Below are 9,992 nucleotides of genomic sequence, written 5' to 3' on the forward strand. Positions count from 1 at the left end.
CACCTTTTTACTTTCCACTCTTCCAAATTCCCCTTTACATTTATCCAGACTCGGTGACTCAGGATGTTTTAGTTCCACAATTTGTGCTTCTTCAGTATCTCCCACGCGCCATACCAAACAGTCTTATTCCAGCAGTCGTCAAAAGTTTCTCAAATTGACGTTGATGACAGTTTCAGACAACCTAATGACACTCTAACTCTCTGCATTTGTTATTTTATTCTGTGACCTCAAGCTTAAATATCTGCGTCGGGCACTTTCTACTCATCTTCGACAGATCCTTTTTTCCACGGCCCGAGTTTTGCGTGGCGCTAATTAGGAAATTAAATAAAGCTGCATTCACTTCCGCCGCCTCCAGCCTCCGTGGCCTTGCTCTCCACACGCATGACTCAGCGGAGCCGCCAAATACGATTCAATTTCTTAGTTCTGTTTCACCTGTGCTTTTTCTGCTGTGACAAGGCAAGGAAGAAAAAAAAAACATTAAACCTTGAAAGTGCTTTTGCTTTAGGTTAATTTTGGACAAGCTGATAAGCTTAGCAAAGCGTAACATGAACTCAGAGCAACTGAGGGGAAACGCCATGTTTATGTCAGGTGATAAAGTCTGTGAGTTGAGAAAGTGTTTAAAGTTAAGGGGGAAAATAATTAGTCGCTGCACCAATGCTTAAAGGGTTATATAGACATAGCGTTAAAACGTAAGGACAAAGTAATACTGCTTCCAATAATAAGTGTTATAATGTTAGATAGCCTGTTATTTTCATTTAACATAGAGAACCAGCAGAAGGATGAGCGAGAACCAGAATAATCTTTATTGTGGATGTGCCGCCTTAGAAATACATTTAAGGTACAGGCTTAAATATATCCTCAGATATAAGAAACACACTGGAGGTGAAAGACATTAAAAATGGTAAATTAGCAGAAGAAATACCTGAAATAATCTACTACACACAAATGTCCTTGCTTTTTGGGTTTGTAAAGGAAGCCCTGCGCCGTCGCAGGTGTGCCTTTGTGAGGATACCGGCTCATTATTCATATTTAAGTGAAGCACCGTGCAGTCGCAGGTGTTTGCGCACTCGTCATTACTGTGTGCATGCAGCCACGAATGCACAGCATATCATTATAAGACAAACAAATTTTATGCGCTGTCACCGGTGGCGATTGGAAACCTCTTTAATGTATTTAAATGAGCCGCTCGGCTGTCAAAGGTGTGTATTTATTGGGGTTTTTTGTAACGGGATTCAACTTTGTGCTGAAGCCATCAGTTTGAAAATATATGTTGGGATACCATGAAATATTAATGAATCCCCCGGGGGACTGAGGACTGTGCTGAATCGAGTCTGACAATTGGAGGGAATGGGACAGAAATGAAGTCACTGAATCCTCCTCCTTTCTCCTGTCTGTGTGCCGCAGCGGAGGGCTGGCTGCAGAGGGTGGTGGTCCTGGGCTCCGAGGCCCACGTCATCGAGGAAATCCAGCTGTTTGACACACCGCAGCCAGTGGACAGTCTGACCATCTCCCACGCCAAGGTGAGAAATCTGAGCACAGCCTTCATCGGCTGGGAGGAATTTTCAAAACTCAACATAATAAATAATTGGGTTTTTTTCCCCCCAAGACGATAGTTTTTGGGCTGAGTTTCTCTCACGTGCATCAAAATTGACTGGATGGCAGCCGTTTGCATGTTCTTCCTGAACGAACTTCTCTTCTGACAATTCAATTAAATGCATCTTCAATTAATCAGCAACTGTAAATTGGTTGTAGGTTTGAATGCGTGCATGTGTTCTATGGTGAACTGGATGCGCCCTGTGGTGTTCGTCATGCACTACAGAACACTGCCACCTCAATGGTGGAACCAAACAGAAGAGACACTGAGCTCTGGAGCGTCACTGTTGATCATCCCTCTCCCAGCTGAGGTTGTGCAAAGTTTTGCATGTTGCCAGAGCGTAACGGAGTTCACTCAGAGTGAAACAATGGTTCACACCTCAGGCCCCGTCTACAAAACAACGTTTTCAATTGAAAACACAACACTTTCGTTGCATTTTGCGTGTCTTGTTTCGACAACAGTGGTGGACGGCGTCACTGGAAACGCTACTTGAACTCCATCCCCATGTCGATACACACACACCACGGCTGTAGTAAATAGTACTTCTGCACATGTGTGAGTAGACGGACATTAACAACAATGTTTCCTCCAGAGTGTCACGACTCCCAGTCCATGTTCTCCTGGGACTTGGTAGTTTTATGGTACCGATCCGACTTCTGCCCACATGAATGCCCGCGTATTCCCATTGTTAACGTTTATAGCATATTGTTCTATGCGTGCATGCGTGGTTTTGTAGTTAAATCAAACAACAGCACCCACTAGTGGCCCAAACAGAAACGCTAAAACGAGTCCTCAGTCGATACCAGATCCCCACTGACCTGCTACGCAGAGCGCAATTTTCACTTCGACGTGTTTCTCAAAAGTCCATCAATTTTAAAGGAGTGCAGCATTAAAAGCGATCGTCTTCACTCATTCGCCAGCCTCGTTGAGAGACAAAAATCATCCGTCCACCAGCGAAGCACTTTTCTTGGCGCTCTCCAGTGTGTCGAATCACTCCAGTGTCCATTTAGAGCACTTCACTCCAATTTTGCTCTAAGTAGGGTTTGATTTAGCGCAAAAAGGGCTGCATTAAATGTCTGTGATTTCAGCCGAGTCATCGCTGGCTGCACCTTTGTTAAGCACATGCGGACAGACGAGATTCGATCCAGCCAACCGAAGCAGAAGTGATTTTAATAAGACGAAAGCAGGCTCTTCTCTTCTCACCTAATTATTTGAGTTTGAGCGTCCTGCTTTTTGCCCATGATGGCCCCGCCATGCATATTATCACCGTGGACTCCAGATGAGTTGTTTTGCAATCTTTTCTCGAGATGAGAAATCTTAATGGTCCCTCGTGGGAAAAACTTTCTTTGATGTTGTGAAACACTCCTGTCCGCCTGCTGTGCTTCATCTCATTGTGTTCCTTCACAGCGTCATTTCCAGGTACTTTCGGCTGCCTTTTCTGTCGTGTCGCTCGCTCGTTGGTATTCAGTGGCAACAGTTTGTTGTCTTCTGTGGATCTGTTAAAGCCCTTTTTGGTCAGACACTAACATTCGCAGACGTATTGACAGAAGACAGGCGGTCAGCAGCTCGGGGCCTCGCTCGGCTTGGTGCCTCCGACCACATGTTTTCATCAACCCTGCCTTTTCTTTTTTTTTTTTTTCTGTCACCTCATGAATCTAAAACTCCCTCCACAATAACAGTAATTACAATCCTTCACCACAAAAGGGAATTGAACCCGTGCCCCCTTTTTGTTTTCCCGCCGTCTCGGCCCTGTCAGCCCAGCCTGCGAGTCGACGCCGGTCGTGTCCCTGTGGCTCTGAAGTGGCGTGTCCGCCGATCGATGCAGTTTTGACGGGGTGTTCCCGGCTCCAAAGCCCACTGCTTATCTCATTAATGCTGGCTTAGCTGCACCCAGACATTTCATAACAGCTTTCGCGAAAAGAGCGCAAACCCGATTGGATTTGAAGGGGGTCAGGGGGGCCGATGTTATTGTAATTGAGAGTGATTATCCCATTATCTCCTCTAACCCCGAAACAAGTCACTCTCTCTCTCTCTCTCTCGGCCTCCCTGTGTTTATCTTTCGTCTCCCTGGTTTCTGTCTCTGCATGGACGGCCGGATCTGCTCTCGGTCCTCATCCTTCTCGCTCCTTCTCCCTCTGCTCCTCTTGTAGAAGTATTTGTACATCGGCTCCCGTTCCGAGGTTCTCCAGCTGCCCTTGGCCAACTGCAGCCGCTATCAGTCTCAGCCGGACTGCCTGCTGGCGCGGGACCCCTACTGCGCCTGGGACAGCGAGGGTCGGGCCTGCGTCCGCATCGACCTCCACCGAGGGTGAGACGTGTGCCCCGGTGGACTCCTTCAGCACACACCAGGCTCAATATCGATATTATGAAGGACGCTGCTTTTATGCAAGCGTCCGAGTGCTGCCAGAAGATAATTCACAGATGTGAAGTCAGCGTGCCATTCACGCGTGATATAATATGTTGAAAGCATTTAAATCAAACACATTTCTAGACGTCCCCTAAATACTACTTCCTAAAAGCATCGGGTGTGAAAACCTGCACCGAGTTTGATGTGCACAATGCAGTGCTCAGGCACAGTTTTTCATAGTTTATTTATGATGTTTTCAAGTTTGATGCATCATCGAGTGAAGTGACTGGAAGGAAAACACACCGACGGCAGCCACTACCTCAGCACGGCAATTTAATCACATTATGGATGAGTGTCATCATTATATAGTTGTTTGTTTGACAGAAACAAAGAGAAATGCAGAAGTTCCCAAATATGGTCACTTGCATGATCAAACATGTATGAGTGATATTAGAGTTCTCTGTATGTAGTCATTCTGGTTAAATTGCTTTAAAGTGGAGGAGGCCTGGTTCACGTTTGTTTGACATTTTCATGAACCATTTGCTCTTAATGTAGATCACATGCTACCAGTCCTCCTGCTGTCTGAAAGCAGAATCAGTGAATCTAAATGTGCGTTTCTATGGGAGACAGAATTAAGGGTTCATTAGAAGCCACATGCAGCCCTATTTCATTTTGAGTGAGCTGGACCAGTAAAGTAGTGCCATAATGACCTTTTAATTTAAACTTGTTTGTTGTGGTGCACAGTCTACGTGATAAAAATTTCTATTTTTGCAAAGCCAAACAATTGCTACTGAAATCACGACATTCTCAACACGAAGCCAATTTTAATTAAACTTTCATTGTGGCAACATAAAGTGAAATGTCCATAAATCATCTCCTATAGTTGTTGCATTATGCATGTTGTTACAAACAATATCTCAGCTCGGATCTGGGTGTTGCTTTTTGTCCACTCCTCACCCTTGTGTTCAATATTTCCATCATTTTCACAAAGTCCATGTGTCCTTTTGAAGCGTCTTTCAAATACGTCTGCTTGACCTTTCCTGCTCTGACAGACTTTTATTTTTTGTGGCTGCACTGTGAAAATAATCTTTGGAACTGCATTGGTTTTCATGTTTTAGATTGTCTCAACTTACTTTTATGTTTTGTCTGCGAGATTTAGATGTTGCATGCACACGTGTAAATCTCTCTCCTCTCGGTGTTCACGTTGCTCTCTAACCCTCCAGGTCCACATCCTCCCTCTCGCAAGACCTCATGCTGGAGAGGTTCAGCCGGGGCAAAGCCAAGTTTGACAAACCGGTCTCCATCCCCAGCCCCGGTGAGTATGGGGGGCGCGCCTCACTAGTGTCCCCTTGTGGGGAGTGAGTGACAGTGCAGGACAAAGTCAGTGACAAGGGTCTTGCTGGACTTGGTGAATACATTTGGATTGAGCTGAATAAATTGAATTAAAGCAGAAGAGAGCCAGCTAGCGCGGAATGTGAATCGGATTTATTATGGATGACATTTAACCCCCTGCCTCCTCCTCTTCCTCTGCAGAGCACTCCCGCTTGAGGAATATAACGGTGGTGGTGGGGTCCGACATGGTGCTGCCTTGCCAGCTGGTCTCGAACTTGGCGCAGCCTTGCTGGTTCCTCAACGACCGCGAGCTCCAGCTGGGGGATCCAGAGGCGGGGGGGCCGCGCTTCGACCGCACCCTCAAAGCCCTCGTCATCCCCGAAGCCGGCCAGATGCAGGCGGGCCGCTACGTCTGCTACTCCGAGGAGCAAGGGGTGAAGTTTCAAACCGAGCGTTACCAGGTGGCCGTGGTGGCGAGCGCTCCGGTCTTCATGGAGGCCCGGGCTCCAGACAGCAGCATGGGGCTCTTCTGGGTGCTGGTCATCACGCTCGGAGCGGCGTGCCTGCTGCTCCTCGTGGCGGCGCTCTACCTGCGCAGGAGGCTGAAGCTGGCGCTCGGAAAGGGAGCCGACATGAAGCCCCTGGAGAGCACCCTGGTCTACCCCATCACGCTCCCCAAGGAGCCGCCCACGTTCGTCCCCAGCAAGATGCCCAGCGACGAAGACCGCTTCTGGGAGACGGGCGCCAACTACTACTACTCGGACGGCTCGCTGAAGATCGTTCCCGGCCACGCCCTGGCGCCCAACAGCGTGAGCAGCACGGCGTCGCCCAGCGCCATTCCCGGCCAGCCCATCCACTCCCCCAGCCGTCTCAGCCTCACCAACATCCGAGGCTCCGGTAGCAACGGCTACATCCGCCTCAACCTGAGCACAGCAGGGGAGGAGAGGGCTAGCGGGGCTGGCGCTGGGGGCGGCGGGCTGGGGGGCCTCGGCATGGGCGGAAACGACTACTCCAGCCCCTTCAAGGAGGAGCTGAGGCGCACCCTGCAGCAGAGGAGCGTGCTGCCCGACGCAAACCCCGAGGAGTCGTCAGTGTAGTCGGCGTCCTCCGTCTCCAATCCCTGAGTTGGAAGAAAAACAAAACAACCAACCTACCTCCCTCCTTTTGAGGATGCCTGCTCTCTCTCGCTCTCTCTCTCTCTCTCTCTCTCTCTCTCTCTCTCTCTCTCTCTCTCTCTCTCTCTCTCCCTATCTATCTATCAGTGACGTGCTGTCAGTGCCCCATGCTTTCTCTCTCTCTTTCTCTCTCTCTCTCTCTCTGTCTCTCACTCTGCCAATGCCTGTTTGGCTCACTGTAGACATTTATAGCACACAGCATGTTAAATAAACACACACACACACACACACACACACACACACACACACACACACACACACACACACACACACACACACACACACAGACACACCGTGCTCGCCAACATGCACTCCTGTAATTATTGTGTTTGAGCAACATGCAGTCATGATTGTGACTTTATTTGCTTCCACTGTGCAATTGCCACTTGTGTAAATTGTGTATTTAAAAAGGATGACCGCGGAGGAGTGCGCCTCACGCACGGAAATCACACAAATGGTGTTATATATTTTGAGAAGGGCACATTTCTTTTTTCCTTGAGTGGACCAAGTGAGGCTTTTAGCGCCTGTGCTGAAACTGGTTGACAAATGACAAAGGAGGGCAACTAACTGGAAATATTGAACTGATTCTTTGTCCTTTCGGTTCCTTTGAGACATTTTCAGCTTACTGCACTTAAAAACTGGGAGCTTGTATTCCCTTTTCTTTTTTTCTTTTTTTTTCTACTTGTGAGCCAAGGGTGTGAGAGCGGTATAAAAAGACTAATTAATCTCCACGCACGACGACAATCATGTCCCCATAGCCGGAGCTTTCTGTGCGGGACAGAGAGGAGACAAGAGGGAGAGACAAAGAGAGAGGAAATTAAATGGAAAATGAAGTGAACTGGAGTGAACAACGCAGAGGGATTTTTTTTTTCCAAATGAAGGACAATCTCTCAAGACTTTCTCTGCTCAATTTGTTACCCCCCCACACCCCTCCCGCCCCAATGTTGTATTTACCCAGAGCGAAAGTCTTAGATCCCTTCCACTTTAATTTGATGTGATAGTTGGTTTTCAATTAAGACGTTTTCTTCTTGTTCTTTTTTCCGTCTTACGGACTCACAGAAGTGTTCAAGTTGTTCTGGACGGACTTGGCTGCTCTCCGTGAAAGACGACGGGAGCTTAACATTTACAGTTGCTCTTCGCTGGGCCCTGCACGGTGACCTTCGAGACCAGTATACTACAAGTGCTCTCCACGGGACGTTTATGAGAGCCACCAAGTGAAACGGATATGTGGTGTTTTTTTATTGGACGTATTTTTTTCTTCTTCTTCTTCTTCTTCTTCTTCCATCTCCTTTGAAAGAGAAAAGTCTATTTGCATTCAGTCCTGTGCAGCCGGACAGTAATTGCACACTTAATTCCAAATGGAAGTGGACATGAAGACATTAGGCATGGAGAATGTAGTTGAACCGTCACTGTTGCGACCGCTGTGGATGTCTCAATAAGTGCTTTATATTTTATGTTTGGTGAGGGTGGTAACTTTTACTGCCAAGAAGAAACTAATCCCACCCACCCCCCGCCCCCACCCCCCTCCATACACACACACACACACACACAAACAAGGTCCTCTGAATCCCAACCATCCTGGACTCCGGTGTTCTTGTGATCCCCATGAACCCCCAGCCCCCCCCCCCCTTCAACCTTCCCTCTTACCGAAGCCCAGAGACTGACCCTGGGCTACTGTGGACTTATTACAGAAGAAGAGCATTGTAAAACAACAAAGAAGCCACACACAGTGTTGATGGAAGTCTGGACAGAAAGACAGACCGAGTGATTACTGCTGCGCTGACAAAACTTGTGGCTTCAGGCGAGAACCAGTGAAAAGGTATTGTTCCACCTAATTAAATTCATGCAAACAGATTTAAGCAAAGTCCTAACCTTAAAACGATTTCCAATTTAGATTTCTGGCTCTTAGTGCTGCTCAGGTGTAGTGCTGCGAATTATTCTGTGTATTTATTCGGCTCCTCTGGCACTCGCTTTGCTGTGCAAATTACTTAAAGAAGGAACAACTCGACATTTTCGGGAATTGACTTGTTTCCTTTTTTTGTTGAAATAGATGAAATGATTGATACCATTGATAGTATGCTGGTTAATGATTAACACACAACAGTTATTCTCGCTACGAAGTGCTCATAGCATTTTGCTGAAGAACAGTTTCGCCAAATAGACGGGTTTGGGGTTCGAACCAAAAGCGATGTGCTGAACATGTCAAGCCTGTGATGTAAAGCTACAACCAAGACACAAGTTGCTCAAGTTGTCCTTTCCTGAAATTCTACAATTCACCTATTGGTTCAATCTGAATTTTAAAATAATCCTGTGCACAAAAACATAAAATTGCATGAAAGAACACTGTCAGGCAGCGTAACCCACGCAGGACGTGGATATGTTTGTTCTTTAAGTTCAGATGAAATAAATAATCGATGCAGCGGTGGCCTGAGTGTTTATATCCAGGCTCGTTTCAAATTATGGAGCGGCAGGAGATTCTTTTTGTTTGTTGGGAAAAGTAAAAGCAACCACTTGTCCCCTCCCTTATTGCCGCCACTGTGAGCTCTTGAGCCGGGAAGCTAAAGCCACAGCAAGAGGCCCCCTGCTGCTCTCAGTGCGAGTTAAAACCAGGACACAACCTGACAGTCTGCTTGTGACATTTCTTTGTAAAGACAGCCGCTCCTCTTTTTTTCAGTTTGTTTTCATTTGTTTACGTGGCACAAAACTATATCGAGGCACCAACTTCGCTTTTATTGTCGAGACGTAGGACGACGCTTTCAGGCATACGAGCTTGTTTCTGAAAAATGCATTAAAAGGATGAGGGGAAAGTCACCTCGTCATTGCTGCATCACCATGTGGGCATACTTCATGTTGACATATAGGAGGAGATAGCATTACAGGACTGTACAGCTCATTGCATAATAAATCCAAAGCATTAAGATGGTGCAAGATTGCGTAAGAGGTGTTGCAATATAAAGCCTGAGGACTTGAAACTAACGTAGTCCTGCCTTCTACTCAGACAATCATCAAATTTAGTTCACCTGCTCATCTTCTCTTTACCTTGGTCCGTGAGCAAAATGTTTTATCGAAGAGCCGTCAGCCACTCTGGATGCTCGACACGGTAAATATCCTGTAACAAATCCACTGAACATCCCCCATGTCACATTAGCATTGTGATTGTGACCCCGTGCCGCCGCATTTACATGCAGGCGCCTCTCAGAGCGGCGAACATGGCTGTGGACTCTCGGCCCTGTTATATGGTAATGTGTATTCTGCACCCGTGGACGACTCCCTCATCAAAGCTGTCCTTGTGCGCTCTTTTATGAAACTCTTGAGGGGGCAGGTGCATCTCGCATAAAAAGGCTACTTTTCCTGGCGAAAGATAAGAAAAGAGTCCGTACAGAGCCCGGAGCCTCGGACGCCCACGTTTTATTAAAAAGAAAATGTTTCAGTGTGACGAGCTCCGAAATAAGTTGACCTCAGAAAGACCTCAGCCGGACTGAAACATCTGTTTAATAACAGCGTTCCGCCAGGAAGATTTAGAGTACACAGCCTATACTCCTAC

At 47.1% G+C, this 9,992-nt stretch overlaps 1 protein-coding gene across 2 annotated transcripts in view; it reads left to right on the top strand.

Annotated features, from left to right (window-relative positions):
* The window catches only part of sema4c (sema domain, immunoglobulin domain (Ig), transmembrane domain (TM) and short cytoplasmic domain, (semaphorin) 4C), a 111,217-nt gene extending 104,827 nt beyond the window's left edge, over positions 1-6,390 (top strand). For both annotated transcript variants that reach the window (XM_080498785.1, XM_080498786.1), the window contains 4 exons: positions 1,405-1,520; positions 3,745-3,902; positions 5,165-5,256; positions 5,475-6,390. In XM_080498785.1, coding sequence (XP_080354911.1) covers positions 1,405-1,520; positions 3,745-3,902; positions 5,165-5,256; positions 5,475-6,370 — 1,262 coding nt within the window. In that variant the 3' untranslated portion in view covers positions 6,371-6,390. The remainder of the gene's footprint in view (positions 1-1,404; positions 1,521-3,744; positions 3,903-5,164; positions 5,257-5,474) is intronic.
* The last annotated feature ends 3,602 nt before the right edge of the window (positions 6,391-9,992 follow it).

This window comes from Blennius ocellaris, assembly GCF_963422515.1.
Source record: "Blennius ocellaris genome assembly, chromosome: 7".
NCBI lineage: Eukaryota > Metazoa > Chordata > Actinopteri > Blenniiformes > Blenniidae > Blennius > Blennius ocellaris.